The sequence below is a fragment of the Rhagoletis pomonella genome, unplaced genomic scaffold, assembly GCF_013731165.1.
Source record: "Rhagoletis pomonella isolate Grant_MI unplaced genomic scaffold, Rhpom_1.0 Rhpom_scaffold_00006, whole genome shotgun sequence".
Taxonomy (NCBI): domain Eukaryota; kingdom Metazoa; phylum Arthropoda; class Insecta; order Diptera; family Tephritidae; genus Rhagoletis; species Rhagoletis pomonella.
The window spans coordinates 74713101-74727969 of NW_023458560.1; the positions used below are offsets into that span (position 1 = coordinate 74713101).

Sequence of the window (14869 nt, forward strand, 5' to 3'; positions counted from 1 at the left end):
GAGATACCAAATGAAAGCGCATGGTCTTCGAATTTACAAAAACTTTAATTTTTGGGTAGAGTTGCCACCTATTTAAAAATGATTATCTTATCCTTAAATATTATAAAGCAAAATCAAATTTTTTTGCCAACGCTAATCTCGAAAATTACTGAATGGATTTGAACGAGGTTTTGTTTAAAATACTCTGTATCGATTATTTCGGGTTGCCACCTGTCTAAAAAATTATAAGATCCCTTCGTTGAATTACAAAAAGTGAAATGTCAGATGGAAGAGCTTAGCCTTTAGGTGTTCATTAATGTCCTATTTTTTTAATGGGGTTGCCACCTTTTAACAATTTTAGGATCTTCACCGTTCGTTGGACTAAAAAATTAGGTAGCAAGTGTAAGGATGTGGTGGTCTCCGGATGTCCAATAAGCTGTTATTTTTTTAGTAGTGTTGCCACCTTTATAAAATTACTACCCTGCATTTAATACGTTAAGGCATTTTTTTGTTAATGACATCAGATTTGCAAAATTCACTCAATTATAAAAAATTAGGTGTCCAGTAAAAGGCGAAAAAAGGCGAAAAATCGAACACCCTAATAATCTGTAACTCACATGCTGATTAAAAATTTAATAATACAGATTAAAGTTAAATTTTCTGATATGTTTTCACAGAAGGAATGTGGAAATCGGAAAATCCGAAGAGAGCACAGTCCTCCTATTTGTTCTTATTGCTGACTTTTGTTATTTTTCAATTGGTTGGTTTGACACGCGGGTTCCTATCTGCCACCGTCGGAAAATTTACATTAGCTTTTGCCAAGAAGACTAAAAATTCTCAAGAGCAATACGGAACTTAACTTTCTTTTGGTTTCCACTTAGCGCGGAATTGATTCGGTAGAGGAATGCAGTGGGCCGCATTACTAGTTCCTATTGGGGTTTTGGTAGTCCCCTGAATGAATAGCCCAGGCCTATGGCCTACCTGGCTTTGTATATGAAAATTTAACCAACTATCTTAAAGTGTTCTGTTCGTCGTGTTGATCAGAACCGGCATAATTTCGGTTTATTCTTAAACAAAGCTGTGCATTTGTCTAAGCAAAAAAAAATATATATATTTATTGTAGATATCAATTGCATTTCAAATCACTAAGTCATTTTTTTATCTTATGTATGTACTTGCCTAACAATTTTATATTTTTGCTTTCAGAAAAAACAACTGAACTTTATTTCCCGGGAAATTTCTATGAAATTGTGATGGAAATCCAAAAAAAAATTAATAAAGTGAATTGAAATATTCAAAAATTTCCTTTTGTGTCATACAAAAAATTTGCTAAACCCAAGCAGCGTATAACACATACCAGGAATTTGGCAAAAAATCTACCTACAACAATTTGCAAAAAATTAGCTTAAAAATTGCTAGCGCCAAGCTTTTTGTAAAATAAGAACGAAATAAAAAGTGATCAAATGAAATGAAAATACTGCCCCTAGAGCGCTCTTTATGCTTAATCTAATATAAACATATATTTGCATTTAGAAATAGATGGAAAAATATATAAAAGCAAAATAAAAATATTTTTGTGTACAAACTAATCAAGCTGTCACCAAAAAAAACCCACAAACTCTGCAGAAAGCAGCGCCAAAAGGCCTACATCATATCAATGACCGCGATCTCAAAGCCAGCTGGCCAACCACAGCGTGTGGAGCATAAACGAAAGCGATAATCACAAAAGAAAAGGTAAATTGCAAAAGACCCCGGCTAGGCCATAAACAACTTGCCACCCAAGAAACGGCAGAACGTGCACGACAAAAAAAAAAAAAAACTAAAACAAAAATAGTAAAAACAAAAACCACCAAGAAATAGCAGTGAAAACAGTTGCCAGCAGCTTTGAACAAATCGCCAGCGGTAGCAATAATTTTCGGCAAATAAGGACACATACGACACAACGCATAGCATTGCATAGAAATTAACCGCAGAGGAGGAGCCAAAATGTCGACAACGTGGTGCAGCGGATGTGCCACCAGCCGAGTAGCCATAAAACTGCTCATTATCGGTGAGTTTAACTGAGACAATTAAAGTTTTTATGATACGCTTAAATACACGATATGTACATACATCCATACATATGTTTGTATGTATGTGGATACACTCCCAAAACAAAACAAAAAAACTTTTTTTGTAGGCAAACAAACAGGTGTGCGACCAAGACGACTCAGTGTGTGGCCAGCAGCTGTGGTTGGGTGTATGGGGGTCACCAGGTCGTATGAGTGCTGGCGAAGTGATAAACGCGTGAGAACTCTACGGGTATGTGTGTGAGAGTTTGCGGCTGTTCGACCATGCCGCGCCGTGCATTTGTGTGTGTGTGTGTGTGTGGTTTGTTTGTTTGGGTGCACCTTTGTGTCACACATTGCCTGCGGGTGCCGTTCGAAACGCCTTCATTTGTGCGTTTTTTTCGCATTTTTTGCTACTTTTTTTTTGCTTAATTTGTGGTCTGCTAGGATTGTTTGTTCCCTGTGACTATCACCTTTTTGGCCATCAGCTGCCCATTGGCGACACAATAAAACGCAAATGCGTGACCCCATCACCAAATGTCCGCTGTGATAGTCATGTGTATGTATATGTATGTGTATGTGTATATGGACGCGCATACCTTTAGCTTTATGAGTGAGTTTATGAGCGCAGGTACAAAAGGAGCAGTCACGCACAGCGGCATATTTGCTGAAAGCGCTTGTTCTCGGTTGATATACTCTACTCGCATAGCGACGACATTCATTTGCAAAAATAATTTGAATTGAGTTGTGCCGTCCAGAATGTGGGAGAGAATACACACAGTGAACTGTTGAAATGAATGCCTCAGGAAGAAATGTGCTGCGATAAGCCGTTGGTGATAAAGTGGCTTTTGTGTTCATACTTAGTCAATGTGAATATACGTACATATATGTATGTATGTAAATGATGAAGTTAATTCATAAAATTTTGCACTGAAAACATTTAAAGCTCTAAAACAAATTCGCAGAGTAGCTGGTGAAATAATGCTGTCAAATTTTCCTTTTTAACCCTTGAACACTTGAATACTTTCACATCTAAATCTGCAGATGGTTGAAGGATTTTTATTTTACAAAATCAAAATTTTCCTACACAAAAGCAAAACCTCCAATAATATCTATAGAACAGTATACCAATATCCTGATCACACTTAACTATTTCGACCCCGCATATTTTTAGTAAACTAAAAACTTTAGTTTGACTTCGAATCTTGTTACCTTCATTATAGAAGTATCTAGGCAATATTTGAAAACCCCACACCCCTTACTTTGTAATCCGCAGCTCTTTTGGATTTTTTCCTAAAAAAAAAACTTGAATTTTTAATGACAATCACCTTTCATAAAACTGAATGTAAAATAGATGATTTAGAATTTGAGCTCGCTGACGCATTTAGGCTGAGCATGCCTGGGTTAGGTAGTTGGTAGTCCCATTAAAAATTTCGACACTTTTATTTTTTTTTATATTAATTCATTTAAATAACGAGATATCTTTAAGCAAAAAAAAACGACTTCAATGCTTATATAAAATTTTACGAGGCCAATTACCTTCTTCATGACTTAATTTTCAGAATTATCGTAAACTTTTCACGTGGTCCATAGATATCCAAAAAGATACATAGAAATAAAAAAACTTTTCGATGAATTAACCCTTATTAGTCCTTAGGATCAAAATCATGCCCGATCAATCCAAATTTTTCTTTATTTTTTTCTTATTAGAAATAATGAGGCAAATTTTTGTTTGCATACAAATCGAAAATTTAAAATTTTTTTTATAGAAAATGATAGGAAAATTTCAACTTCGATTCGTACGAAAACAAGAATATGCCCCAATATTTTATGCCCATCCAACTTTTATGAAAGAACAAGGATCTTTTCCCGGAACAGCCCAAAAATGCAGCTTATGTTTCGCAAATAGGATGGTCGCCGATGCAACACAAAATGCTTTCCCAAATCTCAGGTCATGTAGATTTAGAACACTCTGACACGCATACTTCTTGAAGAGAAGATTTGTTGGTGAACCCACTAGAAATTGTAAAACAGATTTCATCACCTTGTGGCTTTCTTCTTAGCCAAATGTAATTAAAGCATTATTAATCCGTTTCTCATTCTAAGCACCACTGTACCTTATGGCGTTGATAGCAGTAGTTAAGCACAGTTACGATCATTAAGTAGTGGCTAGAATGGCGCGAAAACTGGCGCCCGAATGCCTCTGCGCTGCTTCAATAAGCTACACCTATCGCCAGTATGTGAGGAATATATATTTTGAGAGCAGAAAGATAAAATTAGACATACCTAAAGCTACACCTACCAGGTGGCCAAAAGGTAGCCTTTGAGTGGCTGCAGGTAGCGGTCAACACTCATACAAACACACACGTTCAAATCTAGATGGTGCACAGAGATAACGATGAACCTGTTATGAATGAGTAGGTGAGTTTGTAGTCGCAGAGCTGAGCTGATGATATCAGAGTGTCTGCACGCATGTGGTCAACCTGCCCTGTGACACCGCACAAGCACACACATACATACACACAGTGCAGAACAAACCTCACACGGCGATGTAATGTAAAGTTGTTGACAGGCACGCAGGCAATAAAGTTTAATATTTCATTAAAGCGCGAGACGCGAGTGTTGTGATGCATAGCTGAGCACAGCACAGCGACAGGGCATACATATAGAAATACGTACTCCTACGCTTATGTTTGTACTGTAAAGGATATTAAGAGGCTTTCGAGCACTCAAACAGACCACAACCGCTAGGAGTTTGCTGTCAGCCGATTTTAGTTGGTTCGTGAATAGTGTGGTCAGTTTGAGTGCGGCGTAATATCCATATGTACAGGTGTTGCGGTTGCCTTTACTATGCTGGTCGCTTGCTTGTGGTTGTGGGCGCACCGCTCATTAAAATGGCATATTTGCCTTGGTTAGAAATTTTTCCTTTTTCCATTTGATTTGAGGCGGTGCAGTCTTTTCATTTGTTTTTATTTTAAATCTCTACCTTATTTATTTTGCTTCAGGAAGTATGGATGTCCACTAATTTTTTATAAGTATTTAAAATTGTTCCTATTTCTTACACATTTATTTTGCCTGGGAAACTGGCACGCAAGCGTTTTACTACTTATTTGTTAGCAGAGATTTTTCGAGTAGTCCTCATACCTTTAAAATAATTGAGTCAGTAGAATTACTCCTATTCACGCTTAGACTTGTTCTTATACTTAAGTGTTAAATGGTAAAATTGGGGCTGACATATTTGGGTCGAACTTCAAAAACTCGATACCAATAGATAGCTTCCGCACCACCTTTCAAGCGAAGATCCATGCAATAGAAATTTGTAGCAAAGAAAGTCATAGAAGGGGCACATTATAGAAATACATCCGCATTATGTCGGAGATTCAATCAGATTTACTGGCCCTCAAATCTTCAACAGGCATTGGATGGAATTTCCAGGCTAGAGACAAGCCAAACGATTTATCTGTGCTTCAAAATAAGCTTCAAAGAAATAACTCAACTAAGGTAGAGAGCACCTCAAAACAGTCACTGAGTACCACACGGAACACTGCTCCCCCTTCGCAATCAACTTAGAAAAATTTATCTCTCAGAAACAAACATCTGTCGCTTTTGTGAGCTGGACGAAGAAACGCCGGAACGCATTCACTGTGAATGTAATGCTCACGATAGGCGCCGACTAGCTCACTTGAGTGGGGCTACACTTAATACATTTAGAACTAGGAACAAAGCATACTTTGAGATGCTATTTGTTCTATGTTACGGATGTCAATACGAGACTAAAAATTTTACGCTACTGTAAATATTTTTCCCTAAATACAAAAAGTCGGTCAAGTACTTGCCATAAACCTACTTTATTTGAAAAATCATCACTAACATATAAAATACAATCAATCTGTAAGGAAACAAAAATTTTGGATACAGCTTTAAAGTATGTAAGTACACATTTTAACTTAACGATGTGTGCATAGCAAATATATAAACACACATATTTCATATCAAAGCAACTGTTATTCATTTGCTTTATTATGATTAGAGCTCTTCCTTTGTGTTGGAAGCCACGGCGTATGAGTGCCATTGACTTTTTTTCATACCTTAAACAATTTCCTCAGAACATATGTAAGTATGTGTGTGTCCGTATGTATCTATGTATGCAAATCTCTTCCATATACATATTAGGTTAGATATACGTACGTAGATACGTATATACATATGTATGTATGTATTTTCCTACCACCGACGGTGCGTGTACACAAATCCGATTTTGTTGTTTTGCGTTTTTTTTTTTTGTCAGTCTGCTTGTCAAAGTGCTTACATTCCACTTGCTCTGCTTGCGTGTGTTGTGCTTGGTTGATTTTATTTTTTTGTTTTTTTTGCTTATCTTCGCATTTAAATAAAATAAAGCGACTATTATTTTTCACATTAGCATTTTTGATGGCCTTATACATAAATGAATGAAAAAATAATGCTTTGTTGCAAGAGCTCTAAAGCGTGCCTCTGGTAAAGTGAACATCATTCATGGCATTTATGGTGTCCTAGAAAGCGTTTTTCTTTTATTTAATTAATCTGAATAGCAGCGCTATAAGGTTTTTCATGCCTTTCTCTTCGTGTGGAAAATACGAGCAATCTTTTTACGCACTGAATTTGTCAAAGGATGCACATACTTTTGTATGCAGGCAATATACAGTGATAAGCATATGAGATGATGTTAGATCCTTCAAAAAAGGTAAAGAACATAAAAAAATAAAGATTACCCATTCCTAGATAGTTTGATTTTAGCCATTTGGGTGGGAAACATAGTTCTAATTTATATTCTTCGAAAGGAATTGAAAGTGCTGGAAGCAGTAGACTAAATAGTTCTGCTTTTAACCAGTACTGTATACCATAAATGTATCAGCGCAGTCGATAGGCCTCGAATAGATCGTTGTTAACCCTTTTCGTTTTTTTTTTCAACATTGCGCATCCACTGCAATTTATTACCCAAGATCACTCCACGATATTTAATGCAGCGTCCGGGAGTCAGTTTGGGCTCACTCAAGTTCAAAAGAGCTCTTGTAAGTGCCTTATGCTTTCTTGTGCATAATGAAATATTCGTTTATGGCTGCTAATTTCGCGAGGCAGCTGCTGCACTAAATAGCTATGGTAAACACATTCTTTGCTATTCTCCAAGCAAAATGTTCAAGGAAGTTATTTCGGATTAATTCGTGTTAATTAAAGAAAATATTGAATCCAGTGAATAAAAGTATATCATATAATTAAATATTTACTTTAAAAAAAAGTTTTTGCATTCCGAAAATTTTTAATGGGTGTTTTCCCTTCAATCGTTTAGCTTTGTCCAACCAAATGTTCTTTAATTGATATAAAAAAAACTCACCAGGTGTCGAAATAAATTTAGCTCTAAATAATTCGGTTATCGAAAATAAGCAAGTTATTGAAATTTATCGAATCATCGAAATTTATAGTTATCGAAATTTAGAGAGGAGTTGACCATGTTTTTTGAGTTTTCGCACCATATCGAATTTTTCAAATGGATTAATGTTTATCGAGTTGGTGGAATTTATAGAGACACAGTAACTTAAATAAAAAATAAAAATTTATGGGATTATTGAAAATTTCCAAGTTAATGAAATGTATCAAGTTATCGATATTTATTGAATTATTATTTTTAATAGACGTAACGAAACTTTTCGAGATATTATATTACATTGAGTTCTTTCAACTTATCCAGTTATCGATATTCATTGATTTACTGAAGTTGGTCAATTTATAGCATCGAAGTTCTTGGTGTTTTCAAAATATATCGAGTTATTGAAATTTCAAGGTTATACATGCAAGTTATCACTGCTTCTCGAATTTTATCGTGTTACCAGAATGTAACGAGCTATCGAAATATGGAGCTATTAAAATTAACCGAGCTATCGACATTTATAAAGGTATTCAAAGCTTACGAGCTATCGATTCCTATCGATATACATATATCACTTCTTGAGTTATCGTAAGTATTCGAGCCCCAAACGCATAGTTATCGAAATTTACCGAAATTAGTCGAGTTGTCGGATTTTGTAGAGTTATCGGATTTTACTGTTTTTCAAATTCATCGAATTATCGATATGTGTCAAATTATCGTCAAACTGGAATGTATCCTGAAGGATATAAAAAAATTTAGACACGTTTTAGTTCCAAATCAGGAGATTTTCCGCTAAGTAGTTTTGTCCCGTATAAGTTAATCGGCATGCCAAGTTAGAAAAGCTCTTAAAAATAGGAAACCCGGTCGAATATCGACAGTGACTTACGCATATGATTTTATTCTTCAGCTCTGGAATCGTCTCGGTTTTATTGGCATAGATCATACTCTTCACGTAGCTCCAGAGAAAGAACTCTAAAATCATAAACAGACGGCAGCGTTGATCCGGATCAACTCGGGAATTAACTGCAATTGATCCGGATTAAGTCCAAGTTAATCGGGATCAACGCTGCCATCTGTTTAAGCTTTAACGGTGTCAAATCGCAAGATCAAATCGCCGGCCATCTGGCCTCGTCCTGTGCATTTCGTTCGCAATAGGTGGACTTTGTCATGCTAAGTATGTTCTATAGCAGCAATTTTTTCGACTGAACGACTTGCAAGAAAGAGACAAAAAGCAACGACCAATATTGAATCAAGGTATACTCAAACTTTTCCTATCATTTGAGGCAATCAAACAGCCACAACAACGAAACTTTGCCTAAACAGATCAGATCTTCGAGAATATGGTTACCCAGAACCCAGGAAATATGGCATAGGCTTAATTTTTTGTATATATTAAATTCGATTTTTGTCGAAGAAAAGTACTGTACAGCATCTCCGGTTTACCGTGTTTGGTATTACATTTATATATGTATACATATGTTCCGATTAAATTATAAACCTAAAGTGATATTTCATACGTCATGCAATAAGTCGTTGAGAAATCTATCTGGAACTCTGAAATGCTGATTGTAGACGTGTTATAATTTTGGACTCAAATTCATGCATATATCGTTTGTTGCAAACGCACACCTGCTCATATTTATTTGCGAAATAATTTAGTTTATTATTCATATCCAGTTTAAGGGGGCTTGGATTTATTAATCGCCTGTAGGTGGAGCAAATTAATTATCCACAACAAACGGCCACACAAATACACTGTTACACTAACATGGGAAACCTCTTATTATATGTATATGTATGTAAGTATGTACATGAATATATATTTAAGTAGGTATATACACACATACATACATACATAAGTAAAATACAACCAAACACCTGCTCGCATACATAAATTATTATAGACAAGCAGGTAATCACTTTAATGGAATTTGTAATTTAATGCGACAAATGAGAATTTCAACCGCGACTTTTTGTGGTTTCTCACATTCACACTCACACTCACACTCACACTCGCATTTACAGCCACAGGCCACATTGGCAGGGCAGCACATGCCATTTGCACACATTTACATTTCATTTCCTATTCATTTTTGAGTGCTCAAATTACCCAGATGTACGAGATAGACTTTTGTTTTCCATTCACTCTTTCAGTCGCTTCCAACAGTGGTGTCTTCGCCTAATGTATATACATATGTATATTTTAAATAACTGCTAACTAAAAACAGGTAGATATGTATTTATACTCGTCAGCTGAGTGATGTGTAGGCGTGTAACTCTACCCCAGCGTATTTGTGTTGCTGTTGGCTCACAAAAGTAAGTCACGGGTTTACAATTTCAAGCACGCAAGTCTGCGAATTCATCTACACGCAAAATTATATATGAGCGTGTTTTACATAAATGGCAAGTTGTAACATCAATCTTGCGAGCAATCGGGAAATTGCAAAACAAAAAAAACTAATTTCCAACAGATTAGACGGAGAAATTGTATATAAGCTACGCGACTGTTTGTTTTCCTTGTTCTGGCCGGCGGGCTAACGTGTAGCTATGTACATATAATTTTAACCACATAACTGAGGAAGTATTTACCTCATTCATTGTCTTTGAAGTAGGGTTTCTGTAGATGGTCGTAAGCGAGACCCAATGATAGAAAAAATAAACAAATTCTACATGATTGAATGGTAATTCGTTCAGCGATTCGCGAGAAAATTACTCGCCCATGAAGCTTTAACACTTAAAAATAGGCTGCGTGGTAATGTAAGCTGAAGCGATCATGGAGTTTATGAAAGTAACCGAGTTTTCCCCTTAAAATGTATCTTCTAAAAGCAAGTTTGAAAGTAAGTAGTGCTAAAAAGGCTGAGGAGGGTTAAAGCTCCGCAGAAATGGTAAAAAAAAGAAAGTCCTGTGCAGACATCTGATTTTTCAGTTTCAGTTTAAGAGATTTCAGTGCCCTCTACGCACAAATACAAAGAACGGGGGAATGAGAAGGCAACATTTTTTGTAGAAACGAAATCACCATAAGTGAGAGCGCTTATACTCTAAAAAAAAAAATCACTATTGGTTTAATACACATTGTGTTAAAATGAAAGTTTAAACAGTATCCCAATCAACGCCACATAAATCCGCATTTCAAACTTCGTACAAAAATTATGAAACTTCAACAAATTTTAACAATTGCACCCAAAAATTTTAAACTGTTTCTTCATTAGGTTAAAATGCAAATTTCTAGACGCTAGCAAATCGCTTTGATTTATAATATTTTTTTTTTTTTTTTTGGCTGACGGTGTTGTGTTTTCTTCCATATAAAGTATGCTCGACAATTTCGTTTGTATAAGAGAAAATACCATAAAATGTGATTTTATTTAAACACATATTTAGGTATATCTTATGCCTACGTTGACCATATTTATGAGAGCCGAATATGGGACAAAAAATAATTTTTGAAATTTTTTCCACACTGTTTTCCCTGAAACAGTATTCTTATAGTAATATCAAAAATTTGTAGGACAGTTTTCTCGAGATTTTTACACCGTAAAATTTGTTTAAAAAAATTCGTTAAATTCTTGTATAATAAAGTGCAATTTTAAGTCGGTAAGGCTTACAACTAATTTTTGGCATTTTTTTTGTTGACGGTGTTACGCATTTTTTTTCATACAAAGTAAGTATGTTCGACCATTTTTATTATTTTTTTTTTGAAAGAGAAGCAAATGAGCAGCATTTTCCACTCGCACTTTATTATACTTAATTTAATGAAACTGCGAACAAAATTTTTTTCTAAAGATTATAATTTTGGCGAAACATTGCAGAATTAACTGTTATAGTTTTTTTTGCACGAAGTTGGAAATTTGGTATTAAATGGTGTTTGTTAGGGAAAGAGCTTTACTTTCATAAAATAAACAATAAACATTAGATAAACTAAGGAAAAATAGCCAAAATTTACTAAAATGTCGAGTCCAAGTTTGTATTCCTCGATTCGAATCGCAGGCATTCAGAATAGAAAATAATAACTGTTTATAAAAAAATTACGGTCATATACCAACATCACTTAAAACTCGTTCATAGGCATGTCATTTTAATGAGCTGTTACATTAAAAAAAAAAACATTAAAAATATACAGAACATTTAGCGTCCCGTATAAAATAAATAAATTACCAGGACAATGGGTCAAAAAAGAGGACTGTCCCGTATAATATACGACAGATGGTCACCGTACTTATGATTTTCCGACAGGATACAAACCAAAATGTTTATACATAACTTTGTTTGTATATATGTAAATGGATATCCAGAAACGATATCAATCGGACACTCGAGTGGTGACAGCTGGCCAAACGTTCTGTTTCTCTTCTTAGAAAGCAATATCTCTTTTCGTGCGATATACGCACATTTACATATATACACGAACACATATTACATATTAGACTGCATCACCTCCCATACAAAAAAAAAAACATCTGTACTCTTTTTCCATTGGAAATATAAAATCTATAATGTTTTAGGACCTGCACTAAAATATTCTACAAAATATTAAAATTTAAGTACGTGAGCAGGACCAAATTGCAAAAACCTCCAAAAATTAATTTTTTTTATTGATAAAAATAGTTTTTTTTAAGTATTTTTTGAAAAAACTCCCTTTAGATGACAAACAAGTTTAAGCTTAAAAAATTTGCATAAAAATATTAAAAATCATTTTTCCCAAAATCATAATAATGAGATTTTTTGATGCCTTTCTTTTACTTTTTTCCAAAGATTGGTTTAAGAATAACTTAAATAACTCAGTCAAAAAAAGTTTTTTCTCACCCTCTTTACTTCTTTGCAAATAAACTCATTTAAAGTATGAAATAGAAAGGTAAGATGAATTAGCATTAATCCATGATGAATTGAGATTTGGAAAAAAAATAAAATTGGGACGTGAATGCGTTTCTTTCCAAAGAGTTAAAAAGGTTGTGAAAATACCTTTTCACTGACACCTCACAAGTATAAATTTAATGGTAAGAAAACAGCATCGAAAATCTCATTATTATTATGCCGTTGAATTTTTTTTATGTTTTTATGCAGTTTTTAAGCTTAAACTGTTTTATCATCTGAGGATATTTTTTTCAAGAAATCCTTTGTGAAACTATTTTCATTCATAACAAACTGCATTTTTGAAGGTATTTTCAAATCGGTCCAGCTCCCGCAAATCTTAATATTTTTCCGATATATTTTGGTGGACGTCTTCAAATAAAATAAATTTTGTAATTCCGGCAGAAGAACCGCAACTTTTTTTTTTTTTGGTGCTGCAGTCTAATGTACATTTATACTTATTGACTTGTGTTTTTGACTACATATACCATCGCCGAATGTTATCATTTGTGGACATCTATTGTCTCACATGATAAAGATATCAATGGGCCTAAATGGAGAACATCGAGGAAAGCTTGGATTTTTGGAATTTAATTGCTTTTGTTAACACATATATTTAGCTGTTAATAGGTATGTATGTACATATGTATGCACTCGTATGTTTTACATAAGCTCCCTAATAAAGGGTAGACAAAAAGGTTGAATCGACCTAAATAAAAAAATTTTCTTCGACACTTTCACTTTTTCTACAAAGTCGAGAGAGATGAAAATATGGTAGCTCGAGCTTAAACTTACCAATATCAATATTTAGCAACGATGTTTACATGGGGGTACTCCACCAAGACTTCGCGAGAACAGTAACAGAAGGCCACTGGCAAACAATCTGGTAGGACTAACAATAAAGCTCAACATCGAAATTGTTAGAAATATCAGTTCCTAAAAATCTATATTTTTGCCATATATTTTATTATTTAACCACCCAGTATATCGTTTATAGGCGTGTTTGCCTTTGAATTTGATTTTGTGTGAAGATTTACAAATTGATTCGAATGTAGAATGAAAAATAAAATATCAATTAGCACGCAAAAGATAAGAAATAGGATTTATTTGTTTGCTATATCGACAGAATTTCTCAAGTTTGCAAAATCAAACACTAAAAATGAATTGAACACATACCAAAACAGAAGTTTAATTTTCGCAAAAGCAAGTGGAAAGGTTTTTGTTGCTGTATAAATTGCAGACACAATTTCAGTTTTGCTTTCCCTTCTTACTACACATCACACACACACACACACTCTCGCCAGCACGTTCTTAATTTTGACAATTTAGCAATAAATGAAATCAAAGCTGATGGATTAGATATGAGAAGCCGCAAAGTGTTGAATTTGCAGAGTTGCGCAAGGCATAATACAAACAGACGCTGCCGGAAAAAATAATAAAACAAAGAAAATCCAAAAATACATTGCAGAAGGATCGAGCGAGGTGAAGTGTCAGGCGTAAGTGAGATGAATCAGGCGGAAGATTTGAAAACATATGTCTTCGTCGAAATGCCGCCAGGCTGTTGTTATTTTTGGTGTGACAGAGGAGCATATACTTATATGTAGTTACTCTTATATAAATAATAATAGGATTTCTTGGAGAAAGGACGTTTGTATAAGTATATGTGCGTACATACCCTGTGCGGCAAATCTCTAGTTCTGAACTGGTGTGCTTCTAGTACATTTAGACCCACCACTTGGTCGCGATAAATTCCTTTTGCCTGCAAACGACTGGCGAATTTAACATGGCGATGTCCTAGGAAGTGTCAATTGCCCCACACTGCATCCCATTTTCGATAGTCCCAAACTAGTCCTAATTTCTATAGCTACGAATCAGTTCTAAAATTGACAGACGAAAGAAAAAAATATCATCTTCCAGGCTATGAAAATGCATCTGCGAAGTGCAGAATAGAACGTATTTGAACGAAAAAGCCACCAAACACATACTCGTATCTATGTTAAGTAAACAGTTCTAAATTCGCCGCTTTAGATATAGATTTCTAATAAAAAAGTGAAAAAAATTTGTTTCTTAGAAGTACCACTTTTCGCCGATTTTGGACTGGTGCGAATGTAGTTACTAGCGGACTGGTTCGTTTTTGGCGATAAAGATCTAGGGCGGAACTAGAAATTTGATTCAATAGTGCGCAGTTTCCCTACAGGCTAGTACATTAGCACAAAATTTTCTACATACATAACACTTATGTTAGATTAATACTGACGCTTGTTGGCTTTGAGAATATGTGACAGGAAGTCTGCTATTGCGCCTCAGAAAATATGGAATTTAAGCATCTTCAAGAATTGGAAATTTTTCGTTTGGCAAGGAGGGCATACACTGCTGTGTCATCTTGCACTTACAAATATATGTATATGCGAGTATGTGCATATAAATATTTAGATTTTTGAAGATTTCAAATGGTCTGTAGAGAAATTTAAACTTGGTCATAGATTTTTTTACTGAATCATAGCTACGGAACTATTTTTCCTGTTCAGACAAACATAAAAAGGAATTGTTTTGCTTTTCTTTCGAATCAGGGTATTTATTCAATAAAAGTAAGCGA

The 14869-nt window shown here is 34.8% G+C and overlaps 1 protein-coding gene across 2 annotated transcripts in view; it reads left to right on the forward strand.

Annotated features, from left to right (window-relative positions):
- Window positions 1-1545: 1545 nt before the first annotated feature.
- The window catches only part of LOC118741289 (hemicentin-2-like), a 293187-nt gene continuing 279863 nt past the window's right edge, over window positions 1546-14869 (forward strand). For both annotated transcript variants that reach the window (XM_036473207.1, XM_036473208.1), the window contains exon 1: window positions 1546-2029. In XM_036473207.1, coding sequence (XP_036329100.1) covers window positions 1966-2029 — 64 coding nt within the window. In that variant the 5' untranslated portion in view covers window positions 1546-1965. The remainder of the gene's footprint in view (window positions 2030-14869) is intronic.